This window comes from Carcharodon carcharias, chromosome 23 (assembly GCF_017639515.1).
Source record: "Carcharodon carcharias isolate sCarCar2 chromosome 23, sCarCar2.pri, whole genome shotgun sequence".
Lineage (NCBI taxonomy): Eukaryota > Metazoa > Chordata > Chondrichthyes > Lamniformes > Lamnidae > Carcharodon > Carcharodon carcharias.
In genome coordinates this window covers 18,757,187-18,777,877 of record NC_054489.1, presented here as the reverse complement: position 1 = coordinate 18,777,877, position 20,691 = coordinate 18,757,187, and the positions used below count along the sequence as shown (strand labels likewise).

Below are 20,691 nucleotides of genomic sequence, written 5' to 3'. Positions count from 1 at the left end.
GAGTTTGCTGTGAGTCACTCTAAAAATTAACTTTACCAACAGAGTGTGGGGAAACATGCCACAGCCTATTTCAAAAATTAAAAGACCTCTGCTTATGGAGAGAGGGTGAGAATAAAAGAAAGGAGTTCAGTTTGCCTCTCTTCCTGTCTGTAACACAATCAATGCAAGAAATCTACTAATATTAAAATACAGTTCCACGTAACTGTTGACATTGTTGGAACTTCAGTACTTATGAACTTTTGAGTGGTCCTGTCAGATTTGTAAGCCCAAATAATTGACTGCCATTCATAATGCACTTTGTTACTCTAAAAAGTAAACCCAGCTCCATTTATTTAAACGAGTTTGCTTTATGAATTTGCTCTTTTTCAAATCTATCTTGTAACATTTTCCTCATACCTATTGGATTTTGAAATTTAACTTGTGACTGCAAAGAGTCGACAATTTTGGGGAGATGCCAAGGTTTTCTTCCTGTGCTAAATAGTAACTGACAAAGTCTTATAATATACATTGTAACACAGTTTTTGATCAAGGTGTTCTCATTCAAGCTTCACAGCATTGAAATGTAGCGGTATACCACATATTGTAAAAGATTGTTTGGTATGTTGATGGTATCTGTGTTGTAAGTGCTGGCCAGTTCATATCGTATGATCATGTTGTTAAGGATCTGCAGATCCTATAACGCGATGCCTGACACTTGTCTTGCCATTGTAAGTTAATTATGTCAAAACATTGTAAAGTGCCTACTTCATGTTTTGTTGGAGGTTTGATTAAATTCAGAATAAAATGTGAAAGTGGAGGACTTGGTGATGTACAATAAAACCATAATAAACTTTAGTACTTACATTGCAAAAACATGCCTTGGCAAGAAACACGGTCTCTTAACTTTATTTGCAATTCCAGTTTTATAGCACTTACCACTTTTATGCCAAACTTGCAATTTTTGTAAGAATCTGTACTTTCTGAGCCTTAGGCATTTCAAAATTAAAGACACAGTTATGCTTCTGGCTTCATATCACCGTTTAGCCTGTGAAAATAAATATCTGAATGTGAGTACTTATAAATATGCATGGAGACTTGGCTGAGGACAACAACAACAACTTGTATTTATATAGCACCCCTTAATGTAATAAAATATTGCAAGGTGTTTCACAGGAGCTTTTCCAAGCATAATTTGACACCGAGTCATGTAAGGAAATAAAAACAGAAAATGCTGGAAAAATTCAGTAGGTCTGGCAACATGTGTGGAGAGAGAAACAGAGTTAATGTTTCGAGTCCATATATACGGATTCAAAATGTTAACTTTGTTTCTCTCTCCACAGATGCTGCCAGACCTGCTGAGTTTTTCCAGCATTTTCTGTTTTATTTCAGATTTCCATCATCTGCAGTATTTTGCTTTCATCTTATAAGGAGATGTTAGGTCAGATAACAAAAAACCTGGTCAAAAAAGTACATTTTAAGGGGAGTCCCAAAGAAGAGGATTAGGGAGGGAATTCCAGAGCTTCAGTCCTAGACAACTGAAGGCACGGCCACCATTGATGAACTGATTAAAATCGGGAATGTTCAAGGGGCCAGAATTAGTGGAGTGCAGAGTTCTAGGGGGTCGTAGCAAATAGTGATTATAGAGATGGGGACAGAAGTGACCATTGAGTGAGTTAAGAACAAGATTGGAAATTTTAAACCAAAGTGTTACTTGACCAGGAACCAATGCAAATCAGTGAGCACAGGGGAGATGGGTAAGTGGGACTTGGTGCAAGTTAGGACATGGGCAGGAGAGTTTTGAATGATTTCAAGTTTGTGGAGGGTATAACGTGGGAGAGCAGCTGGAAGTGCAATGAAATAATCAAGCCTGAAGATAAAAGCATTGATGAAGGTTTCTGCAGCAGCTGAGCTCAGGCAAGTTTGAAGTTGGGTGGTGTTACTGAGATGGAAATAGGTTATCTTATTGATGGTGCAGATTGTGGTAGGAAGCTCAGCTTGGGGTCAAATGTAACACCAGATTTGTGAACAGCCTGGTTCAACCTCAGAGAATTACCAGAGAGAGCGATGAAGTTGGTGGCAAACAAAAAACTGTGGGGCAAAGAGGATACATAAGAGGCCAGAGTCAGAGGAAGAAGAATTCAGAAGGTACTGTAGGGCTGCACAAGGTTTTATTACCAGTATTACTACTATTTCTGCCCCCACAGCTGCCCAGTCCACAGATTTTAGCCTCAAGGGTAATTGCTCCCCCCTTCACCTCACTATTGGCCACAGTCAGTTGCCAAGGTTTGGAATTTCTTCCCTGAACCACTCAACATCTCCACCTTCCCCACATTTAACACACTCCTTAAAACCTAAGCATTTGCCTACCCTACCAATATCTGCCTCCTTGTCGCAGAAACCATTTTTAAAATTATGCCTCTGTGAAGCACCTTGGGGTGCTTTTCTACATTAAAGGATCTATATTGTTGACAATTGTTTGCTTTTTTTTCTATTTAAAGACCGGTTAACAAAATATTACTGTAACCAGTTGCACATTCTCAGTTAGGTCTGACCTATGTAACAGCAAACCAACAGTCTTCATGCTCCTCCTGGCTACACAAAACATATTTAGAAAACTTAACTGCGTTATTTCTAGACTGGCAAGCTGTAGTTGCCTTAAGGATTGCTGGCCACCATGCCTAATACCGATGGGTGGAGCATATGGGATTCATGATCAGTCAGTTGGCACCCATGGCTTTGTTGGGTTAAAAATTCTGATTATCAAGCTTCATGTGCAATGGGAAGATGCACTTTTAAAATAAAAGGTTCAATGCCTGCTCATCATCTTAATTTCACTCCCGATTTAGCTGTTAAGTCACCATCCATGACTTCAAACTTAAAAATAAATACCCATTTCTTGATGGTTCTACTATTAAAAATTAATGCTTTAAGAATGTTGCCTGGGCTGGAGAGTTTTAGTTATGAGGAGAGATTGGATAGCCTGGGGTTATTTTCCATGGAGCAGAGGAAACTGAGGGGGGACATGATTGAGGTGTATAAAATTATGAGGGGCATAGATAGGGTAGACAGGAAGGAACTTTTCCCCTTGCGGAGGGATCAGTAACCAGGGGCATAGAGTTAAGTTAAGGGGCAGGAGGCTTAGAGGGGATGTGAGGAAAATATTTTTCACCCAGAGGGTGGTGGGAATCTGGAACTCACTGCCTGAAAGGGTGGTAAAGGCAGAAACCCTCATAACATTTAAGAATTATTTGGATTTTCACTTGCAATGCCATGGCATACAAGGCTATGGGCCTGGTGCTGGAAAATGGGATTAGGATAGTTAGGTACTTGTTTGACTGGTGCAGACTCGATGGGTCGAAGGGCCTTTTTCTGTGCTGTGGACCTCTATGACTCAATGTCTCTAATTAAAGAATGAATAACTGCTGTTTGATTTACTTTTACTTCTGCAGACAGCCGGCGAAGACGCAATGGTATGACCGTAAAAACTATGTGTTTGTTGAGTTCTGTGTAGAAGATAGCAAAGATGTTGATGTTAAAATTGAAAAATTCAAACTGATCTTCAGGTAAGAAACTATTGTGTTTACTGTAAATTATTTATTTTGTAGTATTGATCACTTGTACATGTATATTTAAATGCAAATTTGAACTCAGTGCATTGGTGAAGAGATAACACTAGGATGATACTTAGATGACACTAATCTGTCATCGAAGGATTTACTGTTCTAGTGTGCCTGTTATTACTGAGAGGGGTACAAGAATCCACAGTTAATAAATGCTCTCTTTTAGAGCTGTACTTTAGTCAGCATGCCCAGAGGTCTGTTTATTTTAACTCATAGATATTGCCTAAAACTCTAGGTATACGAAAACTTGAATGTGAATGCTGATTATGACTAAATATTTTAACTGCAGCCAGATGGCACAGTGTTGTGAAATTCCAATGTTCTGTGTCATGCAGTAGGAAGGCTTATTCTCAGCTCAGTGGATTCTCAATTTCAATCATGCCATTGTGAGGAACAGATGTGAGGTGCTGCTCACAGAGGGAGAAATTTGAACTAGTTACTTTGTGCTGTTTTTACCTTGCTCGTTGACCAGCTGGATGGTTGAGATCAGAAGGAAGTCTGACATAGGGGCACTGGCTAGATGATCCTAAATTTCCAGAGATTGTGGTGCAGGGCAGGGAGGGTGAGCTCAAAATAACTGTGCTCATTTTGATTTCTGAGGTGAGACATTTTGCTTCTGTTATGGCATCTCACCCAAGACTCTGGCCGTAACCTAAATTAACTCCTGACAGTTGTGCATGACTGTTAACTAGGAAACAACTAAAGGCAGCTTAATTTATGGAAAGTAAAACAGGTAGTTTGTAAATACAGGTAATCATCTACATATTTACAGGAGAGAACATGAACTAATAATTGTTGGCCTTTATTTTACACTTTAATTTCAACAGTTGCAAATCAGCAGATAACATGGAACTCTACAACAACATTGAGCTATACTGCAAAGTGGAACCAAATGTAAGTAGATAGTATGTGGACAAAGATCAGTATAAACTGATAGTCTAAAGCATGTCCTACAGGCCTTGTCTGTGCTGAGTTGGTTGATCTCAAGTCTGAGCAGGAGTTTGGCTGGTACAATTGACTTTAGCTCCTCAAGACTTAAGAAGGAGAAAAATAACTTGTTTTCCTGTCCTTGTTGCTTTCCAATATTCCTTGCTGGAAAGTTTTCATGTGTAGATTTGCATATTTCTGGAGTGGGAACTTTGTGCCCATCTGCATTTTTCTCCTCCTTGGTACCTTCTCCACAGTTCCCCTTGCTTTCTCTCCCCTCCAAATTTCACTGTCCTCCATTCTCCCTAGATTTCTCTGTCCCTTTAAACTTTGCTATCCGTATTCAAGCCCACCCCCTCAACCACACTATCTCCTGTGGTCCATCTACCTGTTGGTTTCACCATCAAAGCTACCTTCTATCTGTTACCACCCAAGTTCCTCTACCTTTTAAACCCCAATATCTTCTCCCTCTGCTCCTGGGAGAACTGCCCCCCACCCCCACCCCATGTGCTATTTGCTTACAAGAGGACTATAGCATAGTGGTTATTTTATTGGACTAGTAACCCAGAGGCCTAGCCTAATGATTCTGAGACATGAATTAATAAATAAATCTGGAAGCGAAACCTAGAGCTGGATTTTCACAGAGTCTCGCTGACTCCAGAAACCTTTAAAAATGGCGGGCAGGACCCAGATGCAGAAGTCCAGCCCCCATTTCTGATAGATCCCATTTTTGCTAGTGGTGGAAGGGGGCAAAGCATGAATCACAGGTGGGAAACTCAAATTCAGCAGGGCCACTTGAAGTTAGTACTGAGTTTAAACAGACCCAATTTTCACTGTCCCAAGGGCCGTAACCCACAATGTGGGAGTCACAAATTTATGGAGTAGACATAAATGCTTTTGATGGGTGGCTAAGGTCTCTTTAGGTGTCATGATCCCCAGTCCTTTAAACACGAAAGAAGCAAGCTGAAGCTGCCAGTTAGAGTTTAGAAAAACACCCTCTTCTGGACTGCTTTGATTGACAGGCCAATGGTTGTAGGTTAGAAAAAAACATTTCCATCTTTTCCTGTTTCCTGCAGTTTCAGTGGAGTACTTTGTTGACATTCCCCAGGGCTGTTATTTCACCTGAGGTCATTATGCTGGGTTGAGTTGCAAAAACACTTATTTCAGCAGGGGCCACCAAGTTCACGTTTTAATTGACAGTTTAAAGGGGCTATTAAAGGATTAGCTGCCTTTGATGTTGTCACTGTGTATAAGCTTATTTGTTTTTATGACATTGAACACTTGAGGGGATTTTAAACCTTTGAATGGGTTTCATGAATGGGAGTTTATTCAATATCAACTGTGTATGAGTGACAGCTGTATTAGGTTATTAGAACATTCATTTTTTTTTTTGTTCATTTATGGGTTGTGGACAATGCTGGCGAGGCCAGCATTTATTGCCCATCCCTAATTGCCTTGAGAAGGTGGTGGTGAGCTGCCTTCTTGAACTGCTGCAGTCCATTTGGGACTTTCATTTCTGCATGACTTGTAAGGTTTTCCCGCAGTGGACACTAGGTAAGTGACTATGGAGGTGACATGGTGGTATGAGCGCTCGGGGGGGTGGGGGGGGTAGGATGTGTGGGTAGTGGTATGAGTTGGCATGGAGGGGGCATGGTGGTATAAGGGGTGGGTGTGGAACATGAATTGACAGGGAGTGGGGACGTTTGAGGGGCTGTGACATGTGACGGGGCCTAACTTCTAAAACAACTGGGGTGAAGTCCTAGAGAACCAAGGCAGGCCTTCTAATCAGCCCACCTCAGCACTTGCCTGGCACTATGGTCACCTCCAGTCTACTTCCTGGGTCTTTGGACCCGACTCTATCCAGCCCCCTGCCTCCTTGGAGCGAAACGTGTGTGTAACAGGGCCCCTTAAACTGAGGTGAGCTTGCAAAGTCAGGGAATTTCCCCACTTGAGCTACCCACCTCGATAGTGAAAATCCGGCCCTTAGTATCAGTAATAGTGACCATGTAACTACCAGATTGTCGTTAAAAACCCATCAAGTTCACCAATGTCTTTTAGGAAAGGAAATCTGTCACCCTTATCTGGTTTGGCCTATATCTGATCCCAGGTTTCCAGCAGTGGTTGATTCTTAGCTGCCCTGTAAAATGGCCCAGCAAGCCATTTGGTTAAGGCGATTTAGGGAGGGGCAATAAATGCTGGCTTTGCCAGCAATGGCCACATCCCAAGAATGAATGGCCTCCTTCTGTGCTGTAACAATTCAATGAATTGAAGAATACAAGGAAGCCCCCTGGCAAACTCCCAACTCCTTTGTCCTTCCGTTCATCACAATACCTTGACGGCTGTTAATTTGCTCAACTACTCCATCAGCGAGAGTTTCAAGGTTTTCATCAGAAAAAGCGTCACTCTCTCAATCTTATCATTTCTCTAACATAACCCTTATCTTCAATTCCTGGGCAGGATTTTCCTGTCGTCAGGCGTGCATGGGAAGCAGGCCCAGGAGCGGTCGCCCAGCGTGAAATGCGACTCCGCACTGGCTGGGAGGGGCCAAGCGGGGGTGGGGGCCTGTTGGCCGCCGGGCCTAATGGTGACCGGCGGCCAGTTTAAAAGCGGCCCAGGCAGCCCCTGGAAGGCTGCCACGGAGGATGTCCCCTGAACCTTCTCTATGGACATGGCATACGGGAGGGCATGTCAGGTGGGCACGGCCCCCCGCTTTTCTGATGAGTTCCTCGCCGTCTTCCTGGAGGAGGTGGCTGCCAGGAGGGACACCCTCGTCCCCGGGGATTGGAGGAGGAGGCCACTGCACCTCACCAAGAGTGTATGGGAGGAGGTGGCAGCAATGGTGAGCAGCCATGATGTGGTGCTGGGTCCAGTGCCGTAAGTGCTTCAATGCCTTGCTACGCTCAGGAAGGGTGAGTACCATGTTGGTGTAGGTCAGTGTGCAGGTGTGTTAAGGTCTGGCCATCTCCCCCCTCCCCCCCCCCCCCAACCATGGACCTCAGGGGTGCTAGAGTCTAAGTGCCAACTGTCAATGATGCCGGAGCTGGCCAAGGGGATGAGCCCTGGCTGCTTGGACTGAGCGCTTTGTGGCTCGAGGGCCACAACTTGAATGTGCCCTGTCAGGTGCTGCTCAGCTGCAGTTGGTCAGGTTGCAATGGTGCTGCAGGTACAGAGTGGACTAATCAATGCTCCTCTGTCCTTTCAGGAGAAGATGGCCCACAACAATGTAGAAAGGTCACGGGCCAGCAGAGGCCCTGCTAGCCTCCTAATCCTCTTGAGATACGGGCAAGACACCCTGGCGCTCAAGAGCCAGCATGCCCCACGTGCAACCAGGCGTGGAAAGGCAGAGGTGCCAGACGAAGGTAAGAGCACAGTGCACAGAGGTGAGACTTGCGGCTTATGCAACCATTCTAGTGTAGTCTCAACCCTGGAGTCCCCATTGATCATTGAAAGACGATGACACCATGATGCAGATCTCCATTGCCTCACTAGGGTGCCTGGCATTCACAGTGACAGTGTGATGACTTTAACTAATGACGTGTCCTTCTTCTCCCTTTTAGGTTCACCAGCAGGCATTCGCTCTCCGGACCCCGACGGGCCACCCCTGACACAGGAGGACGACTGGACGTCATTTGCACCTGTGTCACACCCTCACTCTGAAGCAGGCACCAGTGCAGTTACTAGCACCTCGGTGGGCATTAGCCTAACCCTAACCCTAACCCTAACCCCTAACCCCTAACCCTAACATCTCGGTGTGCATTACGAGGGCACTTCACAATGGCTTGAGATGTAGGTGGAGGCAGAGAGCGCCAACACCAGAGGCCCTGCTGGGGACCAAGACGATGCTCAGTCGAAGGCAGGTGATGAGCCTCTGGAGTCGTCCATTAGGCAGCAGATGGTGGATGTCCAGCAAGATGTGTGGGAGGATCTGGCAGAGACTCACGAGGGTATTCATGCCATGGTCTCTGTAGTGGAGGAGTCCTTGCAGTGCATAAACATTGTGTTGACCATCATGGTTGAGCGCACTGCTTCCTCCATTGAGAGAGTGGTGACTCTTATGGAGAGGCAGCTCCAGGGGCAGAATGAGGGGTTCCTGGGATTGCGCTCAGACCTGCAAACCCTCACATAGGCACTAACCTCAGGTGGTCAGTGTCAGTGTGGGAGATGGATGAGGCACCCAGTATCCCAGCTAGGTGCCCGTCCATCAATGGTATGCAAGGAGGTCCAGAGCAACCTCACATTGGTGCACGAGCTGTCTGTCATCTCTGCAGGCTCCTCTCAGGGCGCTGTGAATGACAGCAGCAGCTCCTCCGCCCCGCTGCCAGTGTCTGTGGCATCTGATGAGGCTGTGGCAACTGGGGAGATGCCAGCTGTGGCACTGGCCCCTCCCTCCCAGGCGGGGCCAGCACAGGCTCCATTGGCCAGAGGACGACCGCCAAGATCATCAACGTCAACAAGACAGCAGAATCAGCAGGCTGTCTCCAATGCCGGTGCCAGCGAGGGGGGGAGCGCCTAGATGTGCCACTGACAAACATGGGCAGGATTTCTCGGTCGGTGAGCGGGGGTCAGGACCCGCTCGCCGACACGTAAAATGATGCAGGATGAGGTTGGGCAGAACTCCTGACGTCACCCCGCATCATTTCAATTTTCAGGTCGGCAGGGGTGCAGCCGAATCAGCTGTGCACCCGCCGACCTGTCAACAGCCAATTGAGGCCATTTAAAAAGTAATTGCAGTAGTTAAAGGACCTGCCCGTCCATCCTTAAGGTGGGCGGGCAGGTCAGGAGCCCTGGCGGGCTTCAGGGAAAACATGAAACCTCATCCACGGGCAGGATGAGGTTTCATGTAGGTTTTCAAATATTTAATAAAAGTTTAACTAGAAGTGATGGACACATCCCAACTCATGTGACAGTGTCACAAGAGGGGACGTGTCAGGGAAATTTTACTTTTCTATTTTTAACATTTTTGAATTTAGCGCCAATCTCTTTGAGGCAGCATTTAGCCTCAGGGAGATGAATGTGCTCTTCCATGCGCATGTGTGAAAGAGCGCACTCTTGGCTTAGGGAAGCTACCCCACCCCACCACAGGGAGCGCACAGTGCTTCCTGGCGGACGTCACGCTGTGCGGGCCTTAATTGGCCCACCCGTGTAAAATGGCGGCCCGGCCCCAATTGGGGGTGCCGATCGGAGGCGCGCCCACAAGCGCCCTCTCTTGAACTCCCCTCCCACCCTCAACGGTGGGAAAATTCTGCCCCATATGTCAAAACTACAATGAACACAAGAGGGACAGGTCATGGGTGATTTTATGTTCATTTTTGTTTACTTTATGTATACTGGTCTGATGTTGAATACCAGAGACATTTCTGTTAAGATTTTTGAACTGTCAGAATGACATAAATTGTGTTATTGTTGTCATTACCTGGGTAAGCTATGTTCACTGAACAATCGAAGTGTTACCTTGGAAAGTTCCGTGAGAGCTCGTCTGTCATTCAGTTGGAAACAGTGCTTTGCATTGGTCTTAAAGACTAGCTAAATTACGAGGTAAAAATTGATATAAGTCTACCAATTCTTTGGTGGTGAGACAACCTGCGCCCAATCTGTGCTGGTGTGGGTCCCACTGCTAATCTCATGGGGTCTTTTTAAGCATCGCAGGCAGATGCCTAAAACAGACATTGGCTTCCTTAATATGCAATGGCCTAATGCCTGCTGAAGAATCCCATTGAGAAATTAGTAGGCGGTGAGTGAGGAGGCATCAGATTTTTCAGTGGTCTCTGAGACCACCAACTGCAGGTAAGTTTATAACATAAAATTTTTGAAGAAAATAAAAGTCTGTTGCCAAGAGGGCGAGCCACGATCAGACACCCTCCCATTTTTGGTAACCCGCTGTAATCTCTCCTCTGCAAACATACCTGTGTGCCACTGCCGGAGAGGCAGACAGAACTAATGTTTATGTCTTTGCTTGGTTGAGCTGTTTGAAATGATGCAGCCAGCGCTGCTAGCTCACTCCAGGTATGTTGATGAGGTTGGAGGGCTAATTTCCATCAGTCCACAGGCCTCTCACTCTAATGCTGAATCTGGCCCTAAAATCAGGTCAAGACTCATTATACATGTCCAGACAGCAACAGAGGGAAATGCAGAGCTGGAAATGGCTTTCTACATCAGTTGTTTTGACCATAACATAGTGTATATTGTGATTATTAAATGCTGCATAAATTGCACTAAAGCAAATTTTGTGATCATGTGTTATTGGAATACAGACTTCCTTCTCTTAATGAGCGTTTGATCACTTTTTGCTTTTCTTTCAATTGACAGGATTCAAGACACAAACGTTCAGATAGGTCTATAACTCTCTTCATGAGGAAGATTGATGGTAAGAAAGCTTGGCCAAGATTGACCAAAGAGAAAACCAAGGTATGGTTCTAGGCTAGTATTTAAATAGATAAATTGGCTATGACGGGGATCACTTTAATGATATAATTATTACAACTGTGGAAGATTCTATTTGTGGATATTGCAGCGTATATGGAGAATACATTTTCATTTCCCTATTTCCCACCCTCCCACTCATGAGTTAAAATGGAGATGAATACAGATGAATGAAGTCAGCTGTTGTGCACCATCAAATGAATGCAGGGAGTAGCACTGGCAGAGGCTGTGCACATTTCCTGGCTTTAGATTTACAGTGATGTGTTTCTTTTCTCACTTTATTATGGGAAAGGGGAAAAGGCAACTGTTGCTTAGCAATGATAGAGGCAAGTTATTGTCTTTTATGCACTTTGATTGATCAGGCACATTAATGTGATTAGTATTTTTCAGCTCAGCATTAATGTAATACATCTGCTTCTTGCACTATCTAGCCTTAGGGAGGGAAGAGGATCAGTTTTGCAACTTTGTGCAGATTAGATGGACAGGGCATCCGCTGATGCCTGGGAGCACCAGTGGGAGACATGAACCGTTGGGTTTCATCTACATAATATTGGCAAGCTTGCAGCACTCATTTTGCTCCTGGCCAGACAAAACTCATTTTGAAAACTTACTTGGGCTGCTTCTGGACTGGTCTCAAGTGGTTCCTTTAATGACCACTGGCTAGACCGTTCCACATTCAATACCAGTGAAGAAGCATACATAGTGTACAATCTCCCCAGTGGCACTTGAAAATTGAGTTAGGACACTGTGTAGTTCCCCCGTTTAAATAAAGCTCCCTCCTGTTTCCACAGGAGCCCTGATTGCCCAGAAAATAGATCTTAGTCAACTAGTGGAGCAGTTCTCAAACCGGGGTCTGTGTGTGTCCGCAGAGACCTTCCAGGGTGTCTGCGTGCACAGCTGGCCCACTGATGGACAATGCGGACAACGACCTAGGGTCCTGTGGCCAAGAGTAAATGAATGAGATGAAGCTGGAGGCCTGCTCTGCTTCCCCATGTAACTCCTGATTGGCCCCTGCTCCTCTACTGCACCCTCATGTTCCTGGTCCGCCAAGGTTTGGGTTCCTGCTCGCCCTGTGCTCCTATGCTCCCCATCATCCTGCTTTCACTGTGTTCTGCTCTTCACATGCTTCTGTTCTCACTGTTGCATGCTTCCCCATTGCTTCTGCTCTCCCCTTGTTCCCCTTGTACTTTCTCCATGTTCTGCTCTCCCTGGGCTCCTCCTCTCTCAATGCTTCTGACAAGGATACCCAGACTCTCCAGTGAGAAGTGTGCACACACATCTTACTGATAACTGTATGTAAAATACCTGTTTTCTTAAAAGCATTAACAGCATTTATATGCAGCAATTCCATATTAAGAGTATTTTATAGGATATTATTTAGATGGGACTCCTTGATTACTAATCCATTTGGAAAGGGGTCCTTCAAACAATAAAGTTTCTGAGACATTGAACTAGTGAGTGGAAGGTTTTTTTTTGTTTTCAATTTTTGTCTGCCTACAGCCCTATTTTTCAACATGAACAGGGATAATAGGCAAATTAAAATGGTCCCCATGATCTTTAAATAGGGTTAACTGACTAACAAGTACTAGCTCTATTGAATTTCAGGTACAAAATGTGGACGTCATTTGTTTTTGTGATCTATCCCTAATTGCATGTATACCCATGTCCCAAAGGCAAGATGACATTGCCATGCACTGGGGAACCTGTTCCTCTATTGTTTATAGAATTGCCTGGAAGCTCACATAAACTCCTGTGTGTTTTTCTTCCACAGCATGCCTGGTTAGCTGTGGACTTTGATAATTGGAGGGACTGGCATAATGATGACGAGCAGATGATTGACTTGGAACACTATGCAAATGTATGTTCAACACCCTGTGGAGTATGACCGCTTGTTATTAATGAAACCTACAAATGACAAATAAAACATGAATGTGCTGTACTGCACATTATTTTAAATATGGAGATGGCTTTACCTGTATAAGTCTAATATTCTAAACATGCAAAGCCTGTTTTACATCTTGGCACTGTAACTGTTTGACTTTCTGTTACTATTTTCCTCATTGTTGTTGGTCTTCAGTAATGTGCTTTTAAATATTTTCTACCACTTGGACTCCTATTGCTTAAATATTTATCCAGTTAACATGGCATAATGCATAGCAAGCAAATGCTTCTCACCATAACTAGTATGCTGTGCAATAATAATTATAAATGCATATGTCAGAAAATTATGGCCTGTGACAAAAGCTCTAAACTCTGTGAACCTTCTTTGCTTTTCGCCCCACCAGTTCTGTTCACTGTTCTGTTCATTAAAACATTGGTACACCAAAGTTTTATGCATGTCATCACCATCAGACCAACTTTTCTTCAGTCTTTCTGGTTAAAGTTTAAGTCTATGTTTTTCTGCTTTCTAAATGTTTATTTTCAACTTCTGTTTGACTGTATTCTTCAGCGTAATTAAGGAAAACCTGCAACATTGCTTCCCACATTAATTGAAATTATTTTGCTCAATTGCATTTCAACTAAACAAAAGCTTCTCAGAGGTGTGGCTGCCATAACTGTTCTGTTTACCCTCAAAATTACTATTTAGAAGATCATAAACATAGATATTTCACCAGCCTGCCCAATCCAAACATAGTCCCTGCTGTCCCTCCAGCTGCATGCTCATGGATACATTCTCCACTCATACTTCATTGGTCCATACGCCTACTTGAGTTTTTATGCTGTGATCCAAGCAACCTCACTACAACTTGACATCTTGGAGGTCGAGGCTTCATTGCAACCTGTGTCATTTCTGGGTCTGTCACCAACTCTGTTGCGTTGTATTATGTGTAGAAAGTGAACCAGATGGACTTTGTTTTTTTTTAGCAATTCCTAAGTTCCTATATTCCTGTGCATACTGTTGAATTGGGCTTAATTCATAATGCATAAGCAACCAGAAGCTATCACATACTCCCCAGGTCCTGTATTTCAATCTCTCCTTTCAACAGCTGCACATTGTTGCTCCCACCTGGCCTCCCAATGAGCCACTCTCCCGATATACTCAGGCAACTCATTCTGCTTTTGTTCTGCATATGGGCCCTGCTTCTGTTGCTTGCCTTTTTAATATTAACTCCCTTTTATACCACTCATGCCAAGTCCTGTCCAACAACCATTTTCCCGCTATCGCTATTTCCATGTGACTCCTTCAACTGAAATTCTCTCCTGTTTCTTCTTCTGCCACTAATCAGGCTAATGCAATTTTTTGCCTCTTTTCTGGTTTACATATTTTAAAAAAATACTCTTTTCTGTTCTGTTCATTTTTAAATTTGAGTCATTTTAAGTTGCCTTTATCATCAGTGGAAATCAGGTAGCAGTCACCAATTGTTAAAAATCTTGCACTACCTTAGGTTGGATCTCATGTTCAGTACTGGTCTCATCCATAAGCAAGCCCTGCACCCCTTACAGGCAGCTCATCTGGAGTATCTAAGAAGACTTTGAAGTGTAACACTGAAATTCCGTTATCATATAAATTAGATATTCTAATTTTCACACATTCCTCCAAGCGACATTTCTCTAATTCTCCATGAGCTGGACTGATTGACCCTGTATTGAAATACAACTAGATTCCTATCATTAATTTACTTTATTTTCCAGTCTGTAAGTGGTCACCTTATATGCTGTAAGATCATATGTTTACAGCAAGATTTGATCTTTAATTTATTTTCAACCCTTCAGGTAATAGTTAAAATGATAAAAAAAATGCCAGGCTGTCTCTATTGGTGGACTAAGTAACAATTCCTTTTGGTTAACCTTCACTGAAACAGCCCATTGTTTGCTTTGGGCTAGTTTAGCTCTTGAGGCTGGCTCTCTTCTTGTCACATCTCAGCAACTCTTCCGAACCAACCCAGAACACATATTTCTCTCTTCCTTGTTTCTCTCCTTCAACAGGAAATCAAGGGCCTGACCTTTGATCCGCTGCTAACTCTCTGGGATCTGAATAACTCACCTGTCCAATAATGCAGTAATTGACCTCTGGGACTTAGCAAGAATACCTCATCCTGTGACAAAATAAATATAGTTCCACCCAACATCTAGTGTGAATGTCTGCTGGCGGTACCTGAAATGTGCTAAAATTTCACTCACAGTCCCAGATGGTTATGCTTAAGTTTTGATAGTTACCTTATTTTATTTGATAAATTAACATTTTAAGATTCTAGTTGCTTTGAACTGCACTCGAACTTGAGTTAAGTGAGTTTTAAGGTATGTGTCTACAGTACAAGCGTTTAATCCCTTTGAAATGTGATTTATAAAATAAATTCTTAAATCTTCATAGCGTGCACTTTTTTAAGTTAGAAAATTTACTGGAATTTTAAATCAATGAGAAAATAAAACTCTGGCAATGGGATCTTTTTTTTCTCAGCTTAACTTTTTTCTTTTTCAGATCCTGAAAGATCTGAAGAATACTGGGCCGCCTCCTACAATGGATGATCTAGATGTAAATATTCAACCATATGGAAAGTGGTTTTAGTTTACAAAGACTCCAATTGCTTTTAGCTTATTGTAATTGCCTTAACTAACCAAAATAACACATTCTATCAAGAAGTAGGAAATGTCTGCATGTACATTCCTAACAATGAAGACCACGGGACAGATTTCCTGTTCTTAGGGTTGTTTGATCACTTGGGCACAGCAAACACAGAAAAATCAGGTGGGGAGAATATCCTCTTGTAGGGGAGGTGGCCAATAATTCCAGGTGCAGGAACTGGAAAATTTATTCTCATGCTGTGACATCTAGTAAAAGATAGAAAGACTTGCATTTATTTAGCACCTTTCATGACCCCTGGATGTCTCAAAGCACTTTGCAGCCAATGAAATACCTTGAAGTGTAGTCTCTGTTGTAATGTAGGAAAGGTGGCAACCAATTTGCTCACAGCAAGCTCCCCCAAACAGCAACGTGATAATGACCAGATAATCTATTTAGTGATACTGACTGAGGGATAAGTATTGGCCAGATCACACTCCTCTTCTTCAAATGGGATCTTTTATGTCCACCTTGGTTTAACCTCTCAACCAAAAAACATCACCTCCAACAGCATAGCATTCCCTTGATATATATATATAACAGCTGAGCCTTGATATATGTGCTCAATCTTGGAGTGAGAACTGAACCTAGCTCCTTCAGCCTCAGAGACAAGGGTGTTACCAACTGAGCCATGGCTCATTATGTACAGTTCCATTAGTAGTCAGTTATGAGAAATGCTAACCTTTTATTAGAGAGAGTAAACCAGTTATCTTTTGCTAGATGGCTCGGGCAACAAAAGCCTGAGAATTTTCTGCCCTGTAATATCTGGAAGTGGTGTGAATCCACAAAGTGATGACTTGAAATGTCACCAAGAACATTTGTCTCTGTGCTGCATGGCAAAGGATTAGTAATTTTGAATATCTTTTTCCAGTGTTATTTTTGGTCCTTAGTTACGTTAAATGTGAATAGCATTCTCCTGGGAGAGGAGAGGACACATTAGTGTGGTGGTTACGGAACAGAAGTTTAATGCCACCATGACTAGTTAAGCAGTTGAATTGAATAAATCTGATAATTTGTAGGTTGAATGGAAAAATGCTTTAATAACCCAACTGGTTTATCAATGTGCCTGGTTGGATCTACCTGTAGTTGACTCATTTAGTGTATCTGAAGTGTTGTAGCTAGCCATTTACAATTATTATATAAAAAATGGCCACCATCAGCTTCTCAGGCCAGTAATGGATAGGTACTAAATGTGGCCTTGCAAGCAATGACCAAAATCTTGAGAATAATGTTTTTTAAATTTTAAACTGAGATAAAATGTAACTATCAGCTATTGGGAGGGTATTTGTATTTGAAGCTGAAAGTTTTTTTAAAAATTTGTTTATGGAATGTGGGCGTCGCTGGCTAGGCCAGCGTTTATTACCCATCCCTAATTGCCCTCGAGAAGCTGGTGGTCAGCTGCATCTTTGGACTGCTGCGGCCTGTGTGGTGAAGGTAGCCCCACTGTGCTGTTGGTCGCAGAGTTCCAGGATCTTGACCCACCAACAATGAACGAATGCCGATATTTCCAAGTCAGGATGGTGTGCGGAAAGGAACTTGCAGGTGGTGGTGTTCCTCATCCTTCTATGTGGTAGAGGTCACGGGTTTGGGAAATGCTGTGGAAGAAAGTAGAGTATTGTTTCTCTTAATGAATATTTTCTGGCATATTTGTTACTTGTACTCTAATTACTTTGCTGTCCCTCTGACAACTGCTTTAAATTTTCCATATTTGAACACTTTACAACAATAGTATTCCGATTATCCCTTTGGCATGTCTTCCTTTATGAGTGCCAACAAATTTAATAAACATTTGTCATTATCTGCCTGCCAGGTAAAATTTCGAAATAAACATTGTTAAATATTCATTCCAGCTCCATGTGGGATTAGTTGTTTTCATAGCCAAACCTGATTCAAGTATCTGGAAAGGAATTTCAACATTATTTTAAATTCATTCTTGGGATGTGAGCATCTCTGGCCAGCATTTATTTCCCATCCCTAACTGAGAAGGTGGTGGTGAGCTGCCTTCCTGAACTGCTGCAGTTCCTGTGGTGTAGGTACTCGCACAGTGTTTTTTTCTGCAGTGGTTTGATACAACCAAGAGGCATGCTAGGTATTTTCCAAGGGCAATTAAAAGTCAGACACATTGCTGTGGGTCTGGAATCACATATAAGGTAAGAATGGCAGATTTCCTCCCCTGAAGTTCATTAATGAACCAGATCAGGTCTTACGACAATTTGGCAATTTCATGATTATTCTTACGAGACTATCTTTTATTAAATTCTAGATTTATTAATAAATTGAATTTAAATCACCCCAAGTCCAGGCACTGGATTACTAGTCCAGTAACATTACGATGTTCCCCTAAAAAATGTTGGCCTGCCCTAAAACCAAAGTATCCTATGATTCAGTTTGAACTTCTCCTTTGCACGTTCAGTACTCCCCGTTTAAATAAATTTCTTGTAAGAATGGTATAAATTAATACACAATGGCAATATCTATTTTCTTCCATGGAGTAGGAAAGCATTCACATCTCAGCTGTGACTTTGATAGTGACACCTTTGGGAAAATCAGCTAGTTGTTGCCTGTAGGTTATTATAACATTTAGGCAATGTTCATGAGTGGACCTTCTATTTCAAAATATTTAAAATTTGCACAGTTATCCGAATATCAAGGGTGGCAATTTTTACTGCCAGGCAGGAAAGCAGCCTTGGCCTGTTCAGGAGTGGTAGTAGGAGGCTGAGCCAATTTTAAAGGTTGGACCATGTTAAGATGCCACTGGCCGATTCCCTTCTCATCCTGGATCCTCGAAAGAAAGCTTTAAACTTACCATAAGGGCTTCTCTGGTGGTCTGATCAGGTTTGTGCTATCGGGGCATTAACTGACTACCTGGTTACAACTTCAGGACCTTTTTGAGGAAATAGGACATCAATTTGGATAAGAGTATGGGGCTCTTGCCTGTCTCAAGTCAGAATCCCAAATGCTGAAGAATCAAGCATTTTATAATCATGACTCAAGAGGTACAGGTGACTGATTCACCCATTCCATTTGAACCATCTTCTCTGCCCTGCTCCCAAAAAGTTTCCACGAGGCAGGGGATGGGGAGTTAAAAATTTCCCAGTCTTTCATTTTTTTGTTCAACATTTTCTGCTTTTACGTATTAATTTTACATAAATCCTCTGTTTCTAGGATGAGCCTCTGGAAAGTGTTTAAGGTAAGCTGAAAAAAAAAACTGTAAAATATAGCACCATTGCATCTATGAATGCCAGTGCTATTGCTGCAGCACCCCCACTGGGGCAGACTGTAATTACAGCCTGACAAGTTTACATGGGGAGATTTCATTCTAAATGCAAGCATAGGTATTTTTAAAGGAAAAAAAGTTGACAAGAAGCACATACTGGCATAAGCTTTTTAATCTACAGAAATAGAAAAGGTCAATCTAGAGAGTAAGTCTTGCAGTTGATTCTGCCTTTTTGGATTTCGCTTGGTACTTAGTTGTGCAAGGTGTTTCAGATTTCCTTATAAAACATGGTTATCACTTTGTTTAAACTTTTTAAAGTTGAAGCTTGAGCTGAAATGGAAGAAAAGAAAATGCAATATGGTAATACAGCAAGGATAGAACACTCAGCTGAAATGTATATACATGAATCTCTGATGGAGTATACTCACTGTAAAGGATAACTCATTGCAAATGCAGTTAATACCACTCCTGACTCATCTATACTGGTTGGATAAATCTCTTCCCACTAAATTTGACAGGAAAAAGAAAAGGAACTAGGGATTTGAATTGGAGAGCAAGCCCATATGTGAGTGGGACGTGATCATTACCATCTCCAGTGGAGGCGTTTCAATAAGCTCTCTGATGCAAGACTGACATTGTCCTGAAGTATCTGCATGCCCATTCCATTCAGAAAATTGGAAATACTCAATGTGTAGAGCTAAAATTTAATAATTTTTTTTCTTTGAAAAATAAACTTTGGAAGCCACTATATTGGGGGAGGGGAGAAGAACACACAGGTTAGCAAAACATCCAGAACTTGTAACCAGTGAATAGTGATTGGACTCAAAATACAAACATACAAAACGTGAGCTGGGAAAAGGCTGTCAAGTTTATCGAAGCTCTTCTTAAGCATTACTAATGATAAGTCCTGACAAGGGTAGAAACACTCTGTGACATTCCTTTTCAGGATAGTTATCCGTGAGTCACCACCAAATGAAATTAACTAACCCACACAAACTCTCCTCCAATATGCCCAATTGTATTGGAGTGGAGATAAAGATGAATACGAGAAATACCGAAATATTGGCTTAAACCTCCTTATGTTTCTCTACTTAAACTGCAGAAATTTTAGTCTTTTTTTCCAATTCAAGAGACTAACTATAATTTATGAACGTTTATATATATCTGTCAATAGTTTTCAAAATATTGACACAGAACAGAAAATCAGTCATATTACTCATTTACTAAGCATTTAACTGGTCTGACAGTGCTAATTGTGAACACTCTTTTCGTTTATTTTTTAACAACTCCAGAGTTGTAGTCAGAGACAGACTGCAAAAGCATGAAATTGGACAAAGGATTCCAGGACCCTGGCAAAGCAGTGTGAATACCATCAATTTTTGTATTGAACTTTGGAACCTATTGTGAAAGTGATTTCTTTCTACTGAAAGTTGGCAGATTGTCTGCTTTTTTAAACTAAATTATTGTATGCCTTTAAATTGTACGAGAAAACAGTTCATGTCTTGAGGCTGCTTCTGTATCTGGGACCTGGATTGTATGACACTAGTCTAATAAAGGAAATTATGAGAAAGCCAACTTAGTGAAAGGTGTATTTTTTGAAAGGATATTCCAATACAAAAATGAATGACCAGGAAACATTCAGGCTGATAAATCTTGGGTACTGATATTTTTAATATTCACAATTGGCAAGGTTCAGTTTGAGACTTAAAGCTGATTGTAGCCAAAGCAAATTAAGCATAGTGGGTTTAATATATTCTAGAAATTCGGTGTTTTTACTACTTGAACAATTCTGTTTCTCAATTAAAGCCTCCCATTATAACCATATTATTTGTACTAGATGCTTCTCTGATCTCTGTATTTATACATTAACCATTGTTAGCAGATCATTAGATAATTTCCATCAGAGCCTTGCCTTCCTTACTGTTCCTTAGTTCTATCTATACTGTTTCCACTGCCTCACAAGAGTT

General features: G+C 42.3%; 1 protein-coding gene across 2 annotated transcripts in view; it reads left to right on the top strand.

Annotated features, from left to right (window-relative positions):
- Positions 1–20,296, top strand: part of ptges3l (prostaglandin E synthase 3 like) — a 36,788-nt gene extending 16,492 nt beyond the window's left edge. The window contains exons 2-8 of one of the 2 annotated variants that reach the window (XM_041173405.1): positions 3,429–3,542; positions 4,427–4,493; positions 10,833–10,931; positions 12,718–12,804; positions 15,367–15,420; positions 18,673–18,697; positions 20,017–20,296. In XM_041173405.1, the coding sequence (XP_041029339.1) occupies positions 3,429–3,542; positions 4,427–4,493; positions 10,833–10,931; positions 12,718–12,804; positions 15,367–15,420; positions 18,673–18,696 (445 nt within the window). In that variant the 3' untranslated portion in view covers position 18,697; positions 20,017–20,296. The remainder of the gene's footprint in view (positions 1–3,428; positions 3,543–4,426; positions 4,494–10,832; positions 10,932–12,717; positions 12,805–15,366; positions 15,421–18,672; positions 18,698–20,016) is intronic. The other variant, XM_041173404.1, reaches the window with a different exon arrangement.
- The last annotated feature ends 395 nt before the right edge of the window (positions 20,297–20,691 follow it).